At 42.8% G+C, this 22616-nt stretch overlaps 1 protein-coding gene across 1 annotated transcript in view; it reads right to left on the bottom strand.

Annotated features, from left to right (window-relative positions):
• The window catches only part of LOC144685388 (chondroitin sulfate proteoglycan 4-like), a 142499-nt gene that overhangs the window by 74072 nt on the left and 45811 nt on the right, over positions 1–22616 (bottom strand). The window contains exon 6 of the mRNA XM_078549800.1: positions 21474–21672. Within this exon, the coding sequence (XP_078405926.1) occupies positions 21474–21672 (199 nt within the window). The remainder of the gene's footprint in view (positions 1–21473; positions 21673–22616) is intronic.

Below are 22616 nucleotides of genomic sequence, written 5' to 3'. Positions count from 1 at the left end.
GAAAGTAATAGATTCTTGACAGTACAGGTCCTCATCTTGATGAGCACAAAATTTCAAATTAACGTAACATATATTATGTATATATTTTGGTAAGACCAGCAGGCTATAATTTTTGACAGGAGAAAGTAAGTTCAGATTTAATCATTTGCCATATTATGATTAAATTGTTTAAAATGTTTATTCATCAACTACATTTTAGGAGAAAAAACATGACAGTGTATGCGCTATAAAAGCATTTTACTGTTCCATTAATATTTTTCATATTGACTGGAGGGCACATCACATTCCAATTACTGAGAGGTCTTTCCCTCCAAGGACAAATTTCTTCTAAATTATCAAAGTGCGACCATTCATGGCATTTGCCACTCAACGATCACCTTACTATGACTCATACTTCCTTTAGCTGTTCTGAATCCACACCATGACAGATTATAGCACACTGCTCTAGTCTTTTTGTATTTTTGCCTAAATGCCGTTGTCAAATTCATTTTTATAGTGTAAACAGGTTATATTATGAAAACCCACAGAATACCATTTATATATGTTAAATTGTGAAAATAACTCACTCAGCAGTCAGTCCACTTGTGGAACACAAATCATCTCCCACAGGTTTTCATAAATGTGTCATCTATTCTATTTAGGATCAGGATTTCCCCCAATTTAAAGGCAAGATTCTCCATTGCAGCAGTCACAGGCCAAAAGGAATACTCCAATAGATTGTAATTAACAAAGTCTAATTACCCAAGGTTCTTGAACTCACTGTAGGCTATTGCAGTAATTAAAATATGGAAATAATAACATTGATTTTATTTCTGTTAAAGGTATTTACACCATAAATCAGGAAAATTAGAGATTGTTTAAATTCTTTTAATGAACTATGATTTTTTTTTAAAAATTCATCTCTAGTGCAGGATAGATAAAGACTCAATCTGCCGATTAGATAAGTAACCATTTTGTTGATGGAAAAACATATTGTGGAAAATTATCGCCGCTTTGTTGACTTGCAGCTGGTATTTTTAAACTAATGGAGAAAATAATCCTGGAGTAGTAATTCCTTCTAAAAGTGCCTGGAAATTCAACTGGAAGCATATGAATCAAAACACTCCAATGCAAACGTAATGTGAAAATTAAAAAGAGAAAAAGACAGCAAATGCTGGATATCTGAAACAAAAACAGAAAATACCAGGGATATATAGCAGGTGAAAAACATATTTATTCACCTCTGTCCTCAACATTGTCCAAAGGCCCACATCTATATCTCCTCTACAGAGGGGAGAGTGCAAGAGGAGGACCCTGGGACAGTCAGTCAATAGCAACTAGAGAAGAGTGTGAGAGGAAGACCCTTGGACAGGCAGTCAGCAGCACCTAGAGGAAAGTGCGAGAGGAGGACCCCAAGCCAAGCAGTCAGCAGAACTTAGAGGAGAACAGAGGAGCTATAAAAACAGTGCGGCAAGCAGCAAGAGTTCGAGAGCAGAGGTAACTAAGGGAGATCGGTGAGGAGGGAGGAGGTAATCCTTTCCTTTTCTACCTTTCCTCAGAAAGAAGAGCAGCGGCCTTGGTACGTAGGGCCTTAGTGAGTAAATTAGAAAAATGTAGTATTTTTAAAACAAGTAGCTATACTTGGATTTAACTGAGAAGTGCCAGGAATAAGGGAAATTTAGGGCTAATATAATAAAGTTATATAAATAATCCAAAGTAGAATAAAGATAACATAAGGGAAGTAGAATTAAGACACGGCATGGCAGCGCACACGAGTGGAATGTGTGTCCTGTAATATGTGCCAAGTCATGGATGCTACTGGTGTCCTAGACAACCAAATGTGCAGGAAGTGCTGCCAACTGCAGAAACTTGAGCTCCAGCTTTCAGAGCTTGAGCGGCGGCTGGAGTCACTGTGGCACATCCGTGAGGCTGAGAGCTACATGGATAGCATATTCGGAGAGGTGGTCACATTGCAGCTTAAGGGCCTGGAGACAGAGAGGGAATGGGTGACCACCAGGCAGTTCAAGAGAAGTAGGCAGATAGCGCAGGAGGCCCCTGGGGTCCTGCTCACAAATCGGTTTTCTCTTTTGGAAGCTGGTTCCTCAGAAGAGTGCAGGCCGAGCCAAGTTTCTAGCACCATGAGCGGCTCGGCTGTACAGGAGGGGAGGAAGAAGAAAGAAAGAGCAATAGTAATAGGGGATTCATTAGTTAGAGGAACAGACAGGTGTTTCTGTGGCTGTAGGCATGACTCCAAGGTGGTATGTTGCCTCCCTGGTGCCAGAGTCAAGGATGTCAGAGTGGTTGCAGGATATTCTTCTGGGGGAGAGTGAACAGCCAGAGGTTGTGGTCCAAATTGGTACCAATGACTTGGGTAGCAAGGGGGATGTGGTCCTGCAATCAGAATTTAGGAAGCTAGGTAGAAAATTAGCAAGCAGGACCTCAAATGTAGTAATCTCTGGATTACTGCCAGCGCCATGTGCCAGTGAGTACTGAAATAGGAGGATAAGGCATATGAATGCGTGGCTGGAAAGATGGTGCAGGAGGGAGGGCTTTAGATTCCTGGGACACTGGGACTGGCTTTGGGGGAGATGGCACCTGTACCAGCCGGACGGGTTGCACCTGATCAGAGCCCAGACTGAGTTTCTTGCGGAGTGTTTTGCTGGTGCTGTTGGGAGGGCTTTAAACTAACTTGGCAGGGGTGTGAGAACTAAGAGAAAATATTAGAGAGGAATACCAGGGTGCACAAACTACTGGGAGGGACAGATAGCACTAGTTTAGAGAATAGTAACTTAATAGATAAAGTTGGGGTGAAGGAGAAAGTAACAAAATCTAAATCAAGGTAACTATGCATGAATGTGAATGCATGGAGTATAGTAAATAAGATTGAGGAGTTACAGGTGCAGATTGCCATGTGGAAATATGATGTTGTGGTGATAACAGAGACCTGGCTCAAGGAAGGGCAGAACTGGGTGCCAAATATTCCCGGGTACAAGGTGTTCAGAAAAGATAGGAAAGGAAGGAAAGGAGGAGGGGTGGCAGTATTGGTTAAGGAGAGCATTGCAGTGCTGGAGAAGGAGGATGTCCCAGAGGGTTCAAGGGCAGAACCAATTTGGCTAGAGCTAAGGAATAAAAAGTGTGCAATTACATTGCTCGGTGTAGTCTATAGACTGCCAAATAGTGATAAGGACGTAGAAGAACAAATCTGCAGGGAAATTGCAGAGAGTTGCAAGCATTATAGAGTAGTTATAATGGGTGACTTTAATTACCCAAATGTAGACTGAGACAGTGCTAGTGTAAAGGGCAAAGAGGGGCAAAAGTTCCTAGGTTGTGTTGAGGAAAATTTTCTACAGTATGTGTCCAATCCAACAAGAAAAGACACACTATTGGACCTGATTCTTGGAAATGAGGTGGGCCAAGTAGATCAAGTGTCAGTGGGGGGACATTTAGGAGACAGTGATCATTGTAATGTGTGTTTTAGGATGATGATAGAAAAGGACGATAGGCCATCCAAAGTAAGAATAATTAACTGGATGAGAGCCGACTTCGATGGGGCAAGACCTGAGCTGAGCCAGATAGACTGGAACAAAAGATTTGCAGGAAAAACTGTAGCTGAACAGTTGGCTATCTTCAAAAAAGAATTGGTTCAGGCACAGTCAAGGTATATTCCATTGAAAGGGAAAGGTAGGGCAAACAAATCCAGAGCTTCCTGGATGAAAAAGTAGATAGGAATTAAGATGAAGAAAAAGTGTGCTTATGACTGGTGTCAGAAAATACAATTGAGAACCAAGAGGAATACAGAAGGTTCAGAGGCAGGTGGAAAAGCATATTAGAGAAGCGAAGAGAGATTATGAGAAAAGCCTAACAGCCAACATAAAGGGGAAGCCCTCTATAGGCATATAAATAATATAAAGGTGGTAAAAGGAGGAGTAGGGCCGATTAGGGGTCTAAAAGGGAATTTACACATGGACGAAGGGGCCATGGCTGAGGTATTTAATGAATACTTTTCATCCATCGTTACCAAGGTTGTAGGTGCCACCCAGGCCATGGTGACAGACAAGGAAACTGTCACTAGAAGGGTTCAAAATTGATAAGGAGGAAGTGTTGAATTGACTGTCAGTACTTAAAGTTGACAAGGCACCAGGACCATGAGATGCATCCAAGGGTATTGAAGGTAGTGAGATTAGAAATTGCAGGGGCACTGGTCATAATCTTTCAGTCTTCCCTAGACTCAGGGGTGGTGCCAGGGGACTGGAGAATTGCAAACATTACACCCTTGTTTAAAAATGGTTGTAAGGATAAGCCCAGCAATTACAGACTAATCAGTTTAACTTCAGCGGTGGGCAAGATTCTAGAAACAATTATTCGGGATAGAATTGGTAGTCACGTGGAAAAACATGGGTTGATAAGGAAGAGCCAGCATGGATTTCTAAAGGCAAAATCGTGTTTAACTAACTTGCTGGAGTTTTTTTTGAAGAGGTAAGTGAAAAGGTCAATGAGGGTAATGCTGTTGATGCGGTGTACATGGGCTTTGAAAAGGCATTTGATACAGTGCCACACAACAGACCTGTGAGAAAAGTTACACAACAAAAACAAAAACAGAATTACCTGGAAAAACTCAGCAGGTCTGGCAGCATCGGTGGAGAAGAAAAGAGTTGACGTTTCGAGTCCAATGACCCTTCAACAGAACATTGGACTCGAAACGTCAACTCTTTTCTTCTCCACCGATGCTGCCAGACCTGCTGAGTTTTTCCAGGTAATTCTGTTTTTGTTTTTGTTTTGGATTTCCAGCATCCGCAGTAGTTTTTTGTTTTTATCTCTGTGAGAAAAGTTATTGCTTTGGAATAAAAGGGACAGTTGCAACGTGGATACAAAACTGGCTGAAAAATAGGAAGCAGAGAGTAATGGTCAATGGATATTTTACAGGGTGGAGGAAGGTTTGTAGTGGAGTTCCCCGGGGTCAGTATTGGGACCCTTGCTTTTCCTGATATATATTAATGATCTAGATCTTGGTGTGCAGGGAACAATTTCAAAATTTGCAGATGATACGAAGCTTGGGAGCGTTGTGAGCTGTGAAGAGGACGGTGTGCAACTTCAAAAGGACATAGACAAGTTGGTGGAGTGGGCAGATAGGTGGCAGATGAAGTTCAATGCAGAGAAGTGTGAGGTGATGCATTTTGGTAGGAAGAACATGGACAGACAATGTAAAATAAGGGGTGAAATTTTGAAGGGGATGCAGGAACAAAAAGACCTGAGTGTATATGTGCATAGATCATTGAAGGTGGCAGGACAGGTGGAGAGAGCAGTTAATAAAGCATATTAATGGGCTTTATTAATAGGGACATGGTGTACAAGAGCAGAGAGGTTATGCTGAATTTATATAAGACATTCATTAGGCCTCAGCTGGAGTATTGTGTACAGTACTGGGCGCCACATTAAAGGAAGGATGTGAACACATTGGAGAGAGTGCAGAAGTGGTTTACAAGAATGGTCCCAGGGGTGAGAGACTTCAGTTATGAAAGTAGATTAGAGGGATTGGGACTGTTCTCCTTGGAGAAAAGAAGGCTAAGAGGAGATTTGGTAGAGATCATCATGAAAATCATGACGGGGCTGGACAGAGTAGACAGGGAGAAGCTGTTGCCACTCGTGAAAGGATCAAGAACGAGAGGGCACAGATTTAAAGTGATTTGCAAAAGAAGCAAATGTGACGTCAGAAAAAACTTTTTCACACAACGAGTGGTTCGGGTCCGGAATGCACTGCCTGCAATTGTGGTGGAGGCAGGTTCAATCGAGGCATTCAGGAAGGCATTAGATGATTATTTGAATAGAAACAATGTTCAGGGGTACGGGGGAAAAGGCAGGGCAATAGCACTAGGTCATAATGCTCATTTGGAGAGCTGGTGTAGACACGTTGGGCTGAATGGCTTCCTTCTACGCTGTAAAATTCTGTGATTTTGTGATACATGTACTCCCTCCAATCTAGTATATTGTATTAATTTGAGACTGCGACCTTTTCTCTAAATGGGGAGACAAAATGCGGATTAGTTAATCGCCTGTCATTGCTGAACACCTTTGTTTTGTTTGCAAATATAGTTTAACCTCTCTGCGCTTTACCACCCTCCCTCTCTGATATTTCCTTGTCTGGCCTCCAACCAAGCTTCAGGAACAGTATTTTATTTTCTTGTCAGGTACTTTGCAGCTCTTTGCTTTGAACACTAACATAAGTGACTTGAGCTTTAGTGTCCATTTTCTTGAGTTAGGGGATGTGGGGTAGGTCTGTGTGTGTTCAGGGAAAGGAGGTAATTTGATATTCCAGATATAGAACCTTCGTCGTAACATAGTTCTGACACAAAGAGGGGTAATTATGGGGTTGTGGGGGCAGTTAAACATGAGTGGCCCAATTACTTGCTCCGGTGGGATTTTAATGTTACTATTCTGGCAAAAGAAGCATCTACCTAAATCAGGTAGGAGTCTCACACAAATATGCAATTCATAATCCTACTAGGTGGTCTGGATGGGTGTCTGACTCAACACCCACTTTGTGAAACAAAACCAAAAATACCTGGAAAAACTCAGCAGGTCTGGCAGCATCTGCGGAGAGGAACACAGTTAACGTTTCGAGTTTCGAGCTTCAAGCTTTTACCCACTTTGTGAAAACTGTTGTGAAGGCTGAAGAGACCACAAAGGGTTAAACTTTCCTCATGGGATCCAGAAACGCAGGCCAGGGGGTTTCCTCTGCTCTGGGCTTCCCCCACAATTTTCCATCTGTGATACACTGTCACCATTTGTCTCCCAGCCTTCGGGTCGCAGAACTTTAATCATTCGGCCACCGGCCAGTTATGTCTTACCACCTGTTTTGAGAGGCCAGCTGGTTGATGAGATGTAAATGAGACCCAGGAGTTAAATAGGTCAGGCCTAAAACTGATGATGGGTGGGTTTGATTCCCCTTCTGCCCTACACCCACCCAGAGCTTGAACCCAGTTAAAATGAACGCTCATGGGAGTGTATATTAGGCGTTTCCACTTGTGGGACTAACATAGCCACTGAGTGTTTCAGTTTCATTTTAGATTTGCCTCCGAAGGTTTGCATTTTTTTCTCCCCCTTCAGTTTCCACTCCCTCTTTTTCCTAGTTACACTATTATCTTATTTGCATGTTCTTTTCTTAAGTCTTAGAATTGATTCATCATTAATATCGAAATAAAAACTCTTCCCTTATTTTCAGCAGGTTGCAGGTCACTTAGACCATTAATCACATTTCTGTGTAGAGTATATCTGGTCAATTTGTGAGCCTGGCTTTGTGGTGTGCTTTAAATTTTGGTGAGGTTATTGATCCAGTGAAGTTCTGAACCACTGGGGGCTGCTAATTGGTTAATTAGATATTGCAATATTTTGTTGCAACATTAAAAGGTACCTAGGGTAAAGGGGCATTTTCCTTTTTTGAACATATTGCTTTTCATCTCATTCATGTCTATAAAAACTGAAATCTTTCAGAGACATTTGTGAATACCTTAGGCGGGATCATCCCAGATTTGCACTAAGTGCGGCAATGGGCTGGAAACAGGGCGTTTTACCCATCGGCCACAATGGTGGCTTTTTGCGCTGTATCATCCCATTCCCACCTCATTAATTATGCAGCCACACAAGAAACACGCTATTTCGCTGACAGGCAGCATCTCATTTGCCTGCCACACTGTTACCTCACCGCTTCCCCACGCAGGGTGCCATATTTAAACTGCAGCTGCGTGCACACATCTCAATGCTTGCAGCCCATGGAGACATGTCCCCAAAGGCCAAGAGTACAGCCCCTGCCCCTCCTCCCCACGATTCATTGACGTATCCCTGGGATGCCTTCTGGACACGGTGGAGACTAGCTGCGATGTTCTGTACCCCCGTTCTGGTCACAGAATACCCATCTCCCTCACTACTCTGGCTTCGGAGATAGTGGCAGAGGTGATCAGCGCCGATGCTGCACACAAGGGGTCAGCCACCATTGCAGAAAATGGATGAGTTATCTCATCCGTGTCGCCAGGGTATGGCAACCATCTCACCACTCCACACTCACACACTCACATTCCCATCACACATTCACTGGCATCTCACTCACTGCCAGCTCACGGGACATCACCGCTCACTCAGGCTTGGCTGAAAAGTGGCAAGTAACAGTCATGCCACACAAGTGCCAGGCAATGATCATCTCCAACAAGAGAGAATCTAACAATCTCCCCTTGACATTCAATGGCATTACCATTGTTGAATCCTCCACTAGCAACATCCTGGGGGGGGTTACCATTGACCAGGAACTGAATTGGACTTGCCATATAAATACTGTGGCTACAAGAGCAGGTCAGAGGCTAGTTATCCGGTGATGAATACCTCACTCACTCACTCACCATCCTGACTTGGAAATATATCACCATTCCTTCACTGTTGCTGGGTCAAAATCCTGGAACTCCCACCCTAACAGCACTGTAGATGTACCTACATCAGAGGGATTGAAACGGTTCAAGATGGCAGCTCACCACCACCTTCGCAAGGGCAATTAGTCGATGGGCAATAAATGCTGGCCCAGCCAGTGACTCCCATATCCTGTAAATGAATTTGAAAAAAGCTCTCTCACACGAACCCTCACATCACCATCTGGCCTCATCTCCTCTGGAGACTGCCTCTTCAGCCTTCATCATATTGAGGCCACTTACACAGTCCCACATGTGCCCCACACACAGCCTGGGATACTCCACTTCCTCAGTACAGCCCTCACCCTGCAGCCTCTTCCCTTGCCTGAGGCTATTTCTCCCCTTCCCCAAGCAAGCCCTAGCCCTGCAGCCTTTGTAAAGCCACCCCTTGCCTTACGGCTGGTCTGCTAAGTAGAGACCTGCCACTGAGCCCCCCTCTAAAAGTGATGTGATGCTGCCCGCAAAGCCTGTCACTAATGACTGAGAGTGCTGCCTGAAGAAAGATAGACAAACAAGCCTCAAAGTCCCCAGCGAAGTGCAGCTCACCAGGTGCACGTCACTTATGTACCATTGTGAAACGCATTGGCATGATGTCGGATGATCCAGTGTGGGGCAATGATTTCAGCGAACAAGGCTTAAATGCAGCGGTATTGAAATGGCATTCCTGATGTGCAGCAGCGGGAAATGCTGTCCCCCATTGACGAATGGAACGGACGATCGCAAACTGGTTTCACAATGGTGTGAAACCCATTTTTGGCTTTCTTGCCATATTGTTCACTCACGCCCACCGTGACGCCCAATGTCAATGGGGATGGAAAATTCCAGCCTTTGACTCCCTTTCCACATCCAACCCCATGACTTACATCTTTTTTCATTTTCCCCTATGGCCCATCTCTGGTCTTTCATTTCATTTCTCCCCTTAAATTTTACACAAACCTATCACTAGTCCTTTGCCCTTCTACTCGCCAGTTACCATTTTGGCCTCAAAATCCCCCTTAATGCCTCTCTTGACATCCTGTTTTTATGGGCAGGGGAGGATAGATAAACCTAAACCCTGTAGCCTTTTCTACCCCACTGTCTGCAATCGGTGTGGAGAGGAAGGTGGTGTTTCTTAGCCCCTAGAGCGTGTGGTCAATTTAAATAACAGCAGCTTTCCTGGATTTAAAGGAAAAGGATTTTTATTGACACACACCCCGAAAATCTATTCGCTACATCACTCACATACCACAAATTCAAGAACAGTTCACGTGTTTAGCTTGTTTTAGGAAAGCCATTGTGGCAGGCCCGTAAAAGAAAGGAATCTTTTTCTACTCTTGAATTGTGGTTCAGATGGGTTTCAATAGCTTAAGTCAGCTATCTGGATTGTTATAGGATTCCCTAGAAGAGATGATTGTTCAGCGGGTCATGAAGCTAGACACTTGTGGCTTTTGTGTCAGGAGGTCGGATCTCTTTACAGATGGACTTGGAGTTTTGGAATCAGGTAGAAAAGTTCTTTTAAGATGTATTGCCTTCAGGTTCTCAAAACCAAAGATGACACAGTCTATTGCTGCGGCTGCTGTCTCTTTCAGTGTTCTTCAGCAGACTGCCCAGGTTTTGCTGGGTCTCCACATTTTCAGCCAGTTTCAGTCACATGACCAATACTGGTATTATCCACCCAGAATGGCTTAGCTGAAAGCTATTGCTATACAATGGAGATAATGGATGAGCTCTTCACACTTACTCAGGATGAACTGGTCTCTTCCCAGGCCTCATTGTTAGGGATCCACTCGGAGACTTTAGGTTGGATTTTATGTGCCCACTCCCCCACCCCAGGTGGGTTTTTGGCTGGGGGAGGGGGGCACATAAAATATATCGGGTGGCTAGCCCACCGCCTTCCTGCCCAGCCCCGAGTGCACATCCATAATACACTAGGTTGGCTGGCACCAAAATCAGGAGCCCACTCGCCATAATGAAGGGTCATTTAGGCTTGTTAGCAAGCTTATTGACTAAATAATATGCTGCCCACACCATAACACGGTCAGTGTGGACAGTAGGGTGGGTATGCCTGTTTCTAAAGGCCAGCATGAACAAAGGCAGGAAGGAAGGGGGGAACACCTCATTCAGGAGGTGACCAATTCACATTGTGAGCATCCCCATCCCAAAGATGTCACCCCCTTTCTTCTGTGCCACCTGCCTGACAGAACATGGACCCCCACCACACCCACCGCCCACCCCTCCCTGGGCTCTGAGATCCCTCCCCACCCTAAATCCCTGGGGCTTACCTTCTTGGGGCAGCCATGTTCCTTTTTGACCTTCTTTCTGCAGTCCTGGCAGCACCCACTCTTCAGTTCACTTTAGTCAACTCAGTCTTCATACCTTTATAATTGCCCTTATTTAAGCTTAAAACACTAGTCCTAGACCCACTCTTCTCTCCCTCAAACAATACAAAATTCAATCATGTTATGATCACTGCTACCTAGCGTGCTTCTTTACTATGAGGTCATTAATTAATCCTGTTTCATTGCACAGTACCAGATCAGAATTGCCTGCTCTTTGGGTAGCTTTAGAATGTGCTGCTCTAAAAACTGTCCTGAAAACACTATGAATTCACATGCCTCTGCACCTCTTGCCCGAAACCTTAAATTTGTGTCCCCTAGACCTTAGACCATCAGCTAACTGGAATAGCTCTTTCTTTTCCAGCTTATTCAAACCTGTAACAATTGTGTACACCACTATCAAATCTCCCCTTGATCTCCTTTGCTCCAAGAAGAACAACCCCAGCTTCTCCAACCTAGCCTTGTAACTCAAATCCCTCATCCCTGTGACCATTCAGGTAAATCTCTTCCTTCATACCTCATCCTTCATAAAGTAAAGTATGCAGAAAATAAAAGCTCATGGTGTAGGGGGTAACATATTGGCACGGATGGAAGATTGGCTAGCTAACAGAAAGCAGAGAGTTGGCATAAATGGGTCTTTTTCTGGTTGACAGGATGTGATGAGTGGTGTACCATAGGGATCAGTGCTGGGGCCTTAACTTTTTCTAATTTATATTAGTGACTTGGGTGAAGGGACCGAAGGAATGGGTCCTTCCTTTGGCGGCTAAATTTGCTGATGATACAAAGATAGGTAGAAAAGTAAATTGTGAAGAGGACATAAGGAGGCTACAAAGTGACATAGATAGGTTAAGTGAGTGAGCAGAGATATGGCAAATGGCGTATAATGTGCACAAATGTGAAATCGTTCATTTTGGCACGGAGATTTAAAAGGAAGCTTAATGTCTAAATGGTGAGACATTGCAAAGCTCTAAGATTCAGAGGGACCTGGGTATCCTAGTGCATGAATCACAAAAGGCTAGCATGCAGGTACAGCAGGTAATTAGGAAAGCTAATAGAATGTTATCATTTATTGTGAGGGGAATTGATTACAAAAGCATGGAGGTTATGCTTCAGTTGGACAGGGCATTGGTGAGACAACATCTGGAGTACTGTGTACAGTATTGGTCTCCTTATTTAAGGAAGGATGTAAATGCGTTGGAAGCTGTTCAGAGAAGTTTTACTAGACTAATACCAGGAATGGGCAGGTTGTCTTATGAGGAAAGGCTGGACAGACTAGGCTTGTTTCCACTGGAATTTAAAAGAGTAAGAGGTGACTTAATTGAAACCTTTAAGATCCTGAGAGGTCTTGACAAGATGGATGAGGAGAGGATGTTTCCTCTTGTGGAAGAATCTAGAACTAGGGGTCACTGTTTAAAAATTAGGGGCCGCTCATTTAAGCCAGAGGTGAGGAGAAATGTTTTCTCTCTGAGGGTTGTGAGGCTTTGGAACTCAAAAGGTGGTAGAAGCAGAGCCTTTGAATATTTTTAAGGCAGAGCCAGATAGATTCTTGATTAACAAGAGGGTGAAAAGTTATCGGGGATAGGCAGGAATGTGAGGCTGAGGTTACATTCAAATCAGCCATGATCTTATTGAATGGCGGAGCAGGTTCGAGGGACCATGTGGCCTACTCCTGCTTCTAATTCGTATGTTCGTATGGTGACCAGGATTAGATACAATATCCTGGTTGTAGCCTTATCCAGAGCTTTAGAGTTCAGCATAATTTCTCTCTTTCTGTACTCACTACCTCGATTTGTGAAGCCCAAGATGCCTTATATGTTAACCACTCTCTCAAACTATCCTGCCACCTTGAAACATCTATGCACCCCCAAATCCCTTTGTCTGTGCACACTTTTTAGAACTGTGCGATTAAGTTTATATTGCCTCTCCCTATTCCTTCCACCAAAATGAATCACCTCACACTTGTGTTTAAGCTCCATCTGCCATTTTTTGCCCATTCTGCTAATCTATCTATCCAGCATCCAAGTCATTTACATATATCAAAATAAGCAGTGGTCCTAGGACTGACCCTTTGGGGACACCACTGTCTACCATCCTTCAATATGAAAAAACAACCTTAGGTCATGACTTGCTATTTTTTGTCCTCAAGCCCAACAGATCATCATTAGGTGATCAGGTGTGAAACTAATGACTTCAGTCCCTTAGGATTAGGTCAGATCGTTGGCACACATTGCAGACAGATGGTAATGAAAATCTACCCAAATTAAGCTAGCTGTATTTTACTAGATTCTCCACTCTTTAAAGGCCCAGAAACAAGGGTGGAACATATTTTGGCTATTCTCTGATCTAGCATCTGGCAAAGTTAACATTCAAATTTTCAGGCATTTTTCTAGGTTTTGTCTAACTGCAAAACGTTGTTATCAGTCACTCAGTAAACCATGCAAACAGATGCCATCTGGTGGTAGAAAAAGGATTTACTGTGCCTTCCAATTTACAGTGGAAATGGATTCCTTTGGTTTTCACAATTTGGTGGCAGTTACCACACACACACACACTGTGCATAAATGGCCACTGACGAACGTAGGAATACCCTTAAAAAAGTCATAGGTGACTTTAATCTTCACATCAGTTGGACAAATCGAATTGGTATGGGTAGCATGGAGGATGAGTTAATAGAGTGTGTTCATGACAGTTTCTTAACACAATACTTTTAGGAGTCTACAAGGGAACAGGCTATTTTGGCTCTGGTAATGTGTAATGTGATTAATCAAAAACATCATAGTAAAGGATCCCCTGAACAAGAGTGATCATAACAGGATAGAATTTCACATTCAGTTTGAGAGTGAGAAATGTGGGTCCATAACTAGTGTCATACATTTAAATAAAGGCAATTACAAGAGTATGAAGACAGAGTTGGCCAAAGTGGACTGGGAAAATAGATTAAAAGGAAGACAGCAGGGAAGCAGTGGCAGACATTTAAGGAGAAATTTCAATACTCTCAACAAAGATATATTCCATTGAGGAAGAAAGACTCTACCAGAAGGATACATCATCCATGGCTGAGGAAGTTAAGGATGGTATCAAATTGAAAGAAAAGATGTGCAATGCTGCAAACAGTAGTGGTAAGCCAGAGGATTGGGAAATTTTAAAAAGCAAATGATGACCAAAAAAAAAAGAGGGAGAAATTGGAATATGAGAGAACACTAGCAAGAAATATAAAAACAGACTTCTACTAGTACAGTAAATTCTCACTTAATCTTGGGGTTGTCTTCCTGAAAAATCACGACTGTAAGTGTAATAACGTTAAGTGAAACAATTGTTCCCAGAGGAATCAATGTTGAAACTGTAGTTAGGTTCTGCAGCATCTTCCTTATCAGAAAAAATATAAATATTAAAACATTACACCCTCGAAATTGAAATATTGCCAAATTCTTACATTGGTAAATGAAATGACTTTTCAAACAAGTTCAAAAACAATAAAAGAAAAATGTTACTTTCTACTTCCAGTACCTCATGTTTGCCACGGATTCTGCTTCCCAAACCTCCCGGTCCCTGATCCTCCTAGTTGCTGCAGATCCTCCTCCCCCACAACCTTCCCAGTTGCAGCCCCTCCCCTCCCCGGCTTCAGAGTTGTGGCCTTCCCGGCTCCCAAACCCATCCTCTCACCAAACCTTCCACCCATTGACTCACCTTCTCGCCGACTCCCCTTCCTGGACCTCTATTTCTGTTGAAGATTCAGATCCAATGCAGAGCCAGAGCTTCAATGTTGTGTAAGTGCAGAACACGGTGGTGCAGAAGTGCTGATCTGTGGTTGCTACAATCCATGTTTTCTTTAAATGTCCCTGCCTTGGGAAATAAAATAGCAACCCTGCCCTCATCTCTCACACCCTCCCCATCTATTCCAACCCATGACACCTCATGCCCTCCACCCACCCATGGCTCCTCATGCCATCCATGCCAACCTATGCCTCTCTACCCACCCCTCATGGTCCCCATACACTCCATACCAATCTATGCTCTCTCCAACCATCACCCTTTGCCCTTACACCTACTATGCCAACTCACCCTGTATCCACCATGGGCAGACCTCAGGACCCATGCTAAGATAAAATAAAGCTGTGTCTACTGAAGAATTCACTTATATCATAAAACACCCCCATTGATTAAAAACCTATTCACTACATTTAACTTCCTTTAATCTCTTGGAAAAAAAGCCAAGCATTAGAATTCAAAGCCCCACTTCAAAGAGTCTGTAATCACTGTCAATCAAGCTGTGAACTAATAGGCACCCCACTGAAATAATGGAAGGTTGTGAAATCAGTCATGCAGCACTAATCCAGCAATGATAACCCTCAGGCTATGTCAACAGACTGAATGAAACAGCAAGCAATATTTTTATCTAAATACTGCAGACATTTTTTTTCCAAATATTTAAAGGGGAGGCATTTTAAATGCATTGACAGCTTGATAGTTCCTTTTGACAATTCAAAAGCACTTGACAGTTCCAATGAGTTTATGTACTTTTTATGCACATTCACATCTACATTTAACAATCCCAAAGGTCACCTCCCTCTCCCAAAAGCATCTCGGACCATATCGAATAGGGTACCTTACCCCTACAAAAGAGTATTCCACCTATCCAAGTAACTCTGCACAGTTGCCTCTGTGAACCATCATTGTGCAATTTGGAACCTGCCCCCATTTTCCCAGAAAATGATACGTGCCAATTTCAGGGGCGGGACTTCCAGGTCCGGGCCTCTGCAATCATATTCGTAATGACAGAGAGCCTCAAAGGATAGCCTCCATTGCTACGAAAATTCAGGCTGAGGTTATGAAGCAAGACTTCAAGATAAATCGGCGGGGCCTGGCTGGCAGACCCAACGAGGGAGGTGAGGGAGATGGGGGGCTGGGTTTAAGAGGCCAGGTGGGAAAGTTGGAGGGGGTTATCACCTTGGGAGGTGGGGTGCCTCCCATGCGCACATGTCCAACACAAGCACATCTAGTAAAAAGTGTGCACTTGGCATAGGCCTCCCCCTGCTGTGGATAAAATCGCAGTAGCTGTGGAATAAAAATGGACAGTAAGAGCTTCTTTAAATATATAAAAAGGAAGAGAGAGGCCAAAGTGAACATAGTGAGAATGAGAATGGGGAACTAGGAAATGTCAGAGGGGTTGAATAAATACTTTGCATCAGTCTTCACGGTAGAAGACACTAATAGCATTCCAAAAACACTAAATAATCAAGAGGCAAAATGGGGGGGGAGGAGATAAATACAATAACTATTACTAGAGAAAAAGTATTAGGGGAACTAATGAGGCTAAAGGCCAATAAGTTCCCTGAACCTGATAGGTTGCATCCTAGGGTATCAAAGGAAGTAGCTACAGAGGTAGTGGATGCACGGGTAATATTCTTCCAAGAATCTTTAGATTCTGGAAAAGTCCCAGAGGATTGGAAAACTGCCAATGTAACACCCTTAATCAAAAAGGGAAGGAGACAAAAAACAGGTAACTATTAGCTTAACATCCGTCATTGGGAAAATGTTAAGAGTCTATTATAAAGGATGTAATAGCAAACCATTTCGAAATGCATAATATGATCAAGCAGAGTCAGCTTGGCTTCATGAAGGGGAAATCATGCCTGACATATTTATTAGAATTCTTTGAGGAGGTAACAAGCAGGATAAATAAAGGGGAAACAGTAGATGTAATATATTTGGATATCCAAAAGACGTTCGATAAGGTACCACACATAAGGCTACTTGTTAAGATAAGAGCCATGGGGGTAGTATATTAGCATGGATGGAGGATTGGCTAACTAATAGAAGACAGAGAGTTGGGATAAAGGGGGCATTTTCAGGATGGCAATCTGCAACTAATGGAGTGCCACAGAGATCAGTGCTGGGGCCACAATTATTTACAATATATATTAATGGCTTGAATGAGGGAAGTGAAAGCGCTGTTGCCAAGTTTGCAGATGACACAAAAATAGGTGGGATGGCAAGTGGTGAGGATGCCACATGGAGTCTATAGAGGGATACAGACAGGTTAAGTGAGTGGGGAAAAAACTTGGCAGATGGAATATAATGTGGGAAAATGAGGTTATGCACTTTGGCAGGAAGAATAGAGGAGCTGAATATTAGTTGAATGGAGAAAGGCTGCAAAAAGCTGCAGCACAGAGAGATTTGGGGGTCCTCACGCATGAATTACAAAAAGCTAGCATACAAGTTCAGCAGATAATAGGGAAGGCAAATGGAATGTTGGCCTTTATTTCAAAGGGAACGGAGTGAAAAAAAATAGGGAAGTCTTGCTAAAACTATACAAGGCACTAGTTAGACCACACCTAGAATACTGTGAACAGTTTTGATCCCCTTATCTAAGGAAAGTTTTCTCGCATTGGAGGCAGTCCAGAGAAGGTTCACTAGGTTGATCCTGGATATGGAGGGATTTTCATATGATGAGAGGTTGAGTAGGTTGGGCCTGTACTCACTGGAGTTTAGAAGAATGAGAGGCGACCTTATTGACACATATAAGATTCTTAGGGGGCTTGACAGGGTAGATGCTGAGAGGCTGATTCCTCTTGTGGGAGAGTCTAAGACCAGGGGGCACAATCTCAGAGTAAGGGGTCGCCCATTTAAGACAGAGATGAGGGTAATTTCTTCTCTCAGATGGTAGTGAATCTGTGGAATTCTTTGCCACAGGGGGCTGAAGAGGCCAGGTCATTAAATAGATTCAAGGCTGAGATCGACAGATATTTAATCAGTAAGGGAATCAAGGGTTATGGGGAAAAGGCAGGAAAGTGGAGTTGAGGATTATCAGATGTGCTACGATCTCATTGGATGGCGGAACAGACTCGATGGGCCAAATGACCTACTTCTGCTCCTACGTTTTATGGTCTAATGAGGCACTTATATGGCCATTATGGGCCTCAATAGGCCCACAGGTGGGCAGGCAGCCTGATGCCTCTCCCGCCCAGCGTACAATAGGAGACAAGTTGGGGGCAGGTGGGAAGGCCACGCGCTACATTTTACGAGCATCCCCCTCGACTTCAAACACACTGATGGGTGGCATAGCAACCAGCCCGTAATGTATTTGGGTTTCAAGAAAGTGTCTGATAAAGGTGCCACATCAAAGGTTACTACACAAGATAAGTTTATGGTGAAGGTGGAGGTGGGGGGGTGGAGTTGGAGGGGAGCGCAATATCTTATTTAGCCAGTCCTCTATCCATGCTAACAGGAAACAGAGTTGGGATAAATGGGTAATTTTCAGGATGGCAAACTGTAACTAGTGGAGTGCCATAGGGATCAGTGCTGTGGCCTCAACTATTTACCATCCCTATTAAATAAGTTATATGAAGGGACTGACTGTAGTCAAATATGCAAACGATACAAAGATAGGTTAAAAAAACAAGTTGTGAGGAGGACACAGTCTGCAAAGACAGGTTAAATGAGTGGGCAAAAATTTGGCAGATGGAGTATAATGTGGGAAAATGACAGATTATCCACTTTGGCAGGGAGAACAGACAAACAGAATATTATTTAAATGCAGATAGACTGTAGAATGCTGCAGTATAGGGGAATCTGGGGTATCCTCACACATGAATCACAAAAGGTTAGCATGCAGATCCAGCAAGTAATTAGGAAGCCATATGGAATATTGGCCTTTATTGCAAGGAGGGGTGGAGTATAAAAATAGAGAAGTGTTGCTACAAATGTGCAGGGCATTGGTGAGACCACACCCAGAGTATGGTGAACAGCTTTGACCATCTGTTTTAATGCAAACTAAATTTTTTCAAAAAGTACATTCTAAAACGCAGCCCAATTGTACTGGTTCATGGAAAAATTTACATTCAGTGATATGCAAATGAGTTTGAGCAGATATCTGATGAAAAAATTCAATTCAGAAAATTAAAGCAAGTTGCTCCCAAATTGCCAGTTACACTCGAAGTGATAATTCTACTCCAAACTTTCATGATACATACGAACATAGAATTAGGAGCAGAAGTAGGCCACTCGGCCCTTCAGCCTGCTCTGCCATTCAATAAGGTCATGGCTAATCTGACTGTAACCTCAACTCCACATTCCTGCCTACCAACGATAATGTTTCACCCACTTGCTTATCAAGGATCTATCTACCTCTGCCTTAAAAATATTCATAGATTTTGCTTCCACCATCTTTTGTCAGAGTTCCAAAGACTTGCAACCCTCTGAGAGAAAAATATTCTCATCTGTCCTAAATGTGCAACCCCTTATTTTTAAACAGTGGCCCCGAGTACTAGATTCTCCCACAAGTGGAAACATCCTCTCCACATCGATCCTGTCATATGTTTCAATCGAGTTGCTTCTTACTCTTCTAAACTCTAGAGGATGCAAGCCTAGCCTGTTCATCCTTTCCTCATAAGACAACCAGCCCAATCTAGATATGGTTTAGTAAACCTTCACTGAACTACTTCCAACACATTTACATCCTTCCTTAAATAAGGAGACCAATACTCCAGATGTGGTCTCACCAATGCCCTCTATAACTGAAGCATAACCTCCCTACTCTTGTATTCAATTCCCCTCACAATAATTGATAACATTCTACTGGCTTTCCCGCTTACTTGCTGTACCTGCGTACTAACCTTTTGTGATTCATGCACTAGGACACCTAGATCCCTCTCCATCTCAGAGCGCTGCAATTCCTCATTATTTAGGTAACATGCTTCTTTTTTATTTTTCCTGCCAAAAAGGACAATTTCATACTTTCCCACATTATATTCTATTTTCCATGTCTTTGCTCACTCACTTAACCTATCTGTCACTTTGTAGCCTTCTTACATCCTCTTCACAATTTAGTTTTCTACCTATCTTTGTATCATCAGCAAATTTCATACCACTCGTTACATCCTGCCAACCAGAAAAAGGCCCAATTCATGCCTACCCTCCGTTTCCTGTTAGCCAGCCAATCTTCTATCCATGCCAATATGTTACCTTCTACACCAGGAGCTTTTATTTTCCGCAATAACCTTTGATGTGGCACTTTTTCAAATGTCTTCTGGACATCTAAGTATTGTACATCCACCGGTTCCCCTTTATCCACAGCATGTGTTACTTCTTCAAAGAACTCCAATAAATTGGTTAAACATGATTTCTCTTTCACAAAGCCATGTTGACTCTGCCTGATTACCCTGACTGTTTCCAAATGCCCTGCTATAACATCTTTAATAATAGCTTCAAACATCTTCCCTATCATTCATCCTTTACTGGTTTGCCTTTCTTTGTATGACATTTCAATTGATCTGTAAGCTCAGGGTCTATTGCAAGAACATAAAATGTGAAATAACAAAAAAAACATTCGGCCTATCAAGCCTTTTGCTCCCACCCACTAATGTAAAATCTACCCTATTGTGCAGCCTACCTCACTCATTATAACTTTAAACCAGCCAATATTTCTGGTGCGGAAGAGCACTGATACAGGCACAATGAACTGACTTCCTTGCTGACATTTCTCGGATACTAAACGTAAGCACAAAGAAGTAATAATAATTACATATGAAGTTTGCTGTCTTTGCTAATGAAGTTTTTCGTTATTTTCCTGTGCTTTAACTTAAATTTACTCTTCATGCACTTTTTCAGAACCGCTTCATCCAATTCAGGGTCACGAGGAGTCAGAGCCTATCCCAACAGGCAATGGGCGCTAGGTGGGGTATACCCAGGATGGGACGCCAGTCCATCACAGGGCACAACACACATACACACCACAAGGGGACAATTTATCGTGGTCAATGTTAAAATTTATCTGTTTTAGCTTATCTGCTTAATTAGCACAGATTTAAATGCTATCAGTGCATTTTACACTCATAATATGTGTGGAAGGGTTTAACCCATCAATAAATTATGGATTACAAATTACACGATTGGCTGAGTCAATACCTTCAACAGCAGGGAACCCAAACCCTGTGCAACTCTACCATGCTGATTTCAATCACACCTAGGCCTGTAACTTCCAAGGTTCCAGGTGTCGTAAATGTGGAGTACCCCAAAGATGCACCTCCACCTCCTGGAAATCCCCAGGTAAGGGTAAGTTCAAACTTCCTTTGGGCAATTGCCCTGCAATGGGAACATCTGAAAGTATGATTTACATCACACTCATTGGCTGGTTCGGGTGTCTTACAAGAATAGTTACCCAGGAAAAGTTAGAAGAATTAAAACCACTTTTAACACCTGGGTAACTGTAGTACTGAGCACCCAAGGGACGCCCACACCACCCCAACACCCCCACACCGACCCCTTCACGGGACCCAGCGGACCACCTGATCCCCCATTAACGATCCCTCCCAATGACCATCCCCCATTGCTGTAAAAAAGTGGATATGGCTTCCTTACCTCCGACTGAACGCTTCAGAAGCATGCTGCCTACACAGCTCTTGCCGAGCCCGAGTTGGAAGGTCACGCAAGGAAGGAGCAGTTGGATTTCCAGATAAGTAACTAGGACCGGAATGGCAATCTGACTCTGATTGCCACTCCACGAAAGTTCAAGCCCATTATCATTGCTTCCTATTGCTGAGCTAATTTTTTATCCAATTAGCTATAATTTATCAATTGTCTTCTGAAAGCTGAAGTATTATATCTACTAAGCTGAATGTCAAACCATTTATTTAATTCCTCAGGTCACTCTGCATGTTTCTGAGTTTCTAAATCAATGCTGACTATTCATAAGAACAAACTTGAAAGTTGAAATAATAGGAAGACTTACCATTATGGACAAATACAAGTTGACCATTATTTATATGATGTTGGGTGAAGTTGAGGATGTGTTTATTTGGAGAAGACTTTAGCGCAAGGTGGCCATTGCTAGGAGGAGTGACAGAATACACTAGTTCTTCTGGGGAAGAGTCTTTATCTTCCGCATTCAGGTCATTTCTTGTTATCTCCGTAACTGAGCCCACCCAAACCTAAATGAGTAAAAATAAAGCAACAGTCAAATTATCGTTTGCACCTGTTTTTAATTATCCATCACTGAGAAAAAATACTTAATACGGTTAAATGCATTAAAGTTATTACTGAGAAATTTAGTAATTATTGATTAGCACATACACTCACAAGAGACCGCCTTATGTTAAAAGTGACATGACTGAATTATGCTTTATATTTGCTTTCTATCCTGAGCATGTGAATCATGGTTGTTTACATCGAGCTAAATACAGTGACTGAATCATTGTAACCACTGTACAATGGCATTTCCTATTTGAGCAATTGTTTTAGTTGCGACTTTATGGTGAACTAAAATTTCCCATGACATTTTAGGGACAATGAAATTGCAAGACAAGAGTCCTCTCCGTCTTATTGCACTCCAATTCCTCAATGTAAGAAAACATCTATCCCAATAAATATAGCAGGAAGGTGTAAGCAAAGAGACACTGTGCCTATAAAAAGTGGCTATGGACCCAATGATGGTTTCCATCAAATGTGCATTATCGTGGATTCTGGTGTCTTTTGCATTCTGTGAATGAGATGGAGTCTTTATATAGGAAATTCAATCGTGCACCCAGAGATACTAAGATCACAGGCTTAAATGTTTATAAATTATATTAATGCTTTTCTTAAAATAAATCTGCTATGGCTGTTCTAAAGGGATGTGCACAAAATGCTGGTTGATACAGCCGACTTCTGAATCATGCTCCTATTCACAGAATCGCAGAATTGTTACAGCACTCAAGGGGGCCATTCAGCCTGTCGTGTCTGCACCTGCTCGCCATAGAAGCAATTTACCTAGTGCCACTTCCCTGCTTTCTCCCTGTAGCCCCACACACTCTTCATTTTCAGGGGAGACCACATCTGGAGTACCGTGTACAGTGTTTGTCTCCTTATTTAAGGAAGATAGTAAGTGCACTGGAAG

The sequence above is a fragment of the Cetorhinus maximus genome, chromosome 1 (genome assembly GCF_964194155.1).
Source record: "Cetorhinus maximus chromosome 1, sCetMax3.hap1.1, whole genome shotgun sequence".
NCBI lineage: Eukaryota > Metazoa > Chordata > Chondrichthyes > Lamniformes > Cetorhinidae > Cetorhinus > Cetorhinus maximus.
The sequence above is the reverse complement of the archived record's forward strand: the minus strand, read 5'-3'. Positions and strand labels throughout refer to the sequence as shown.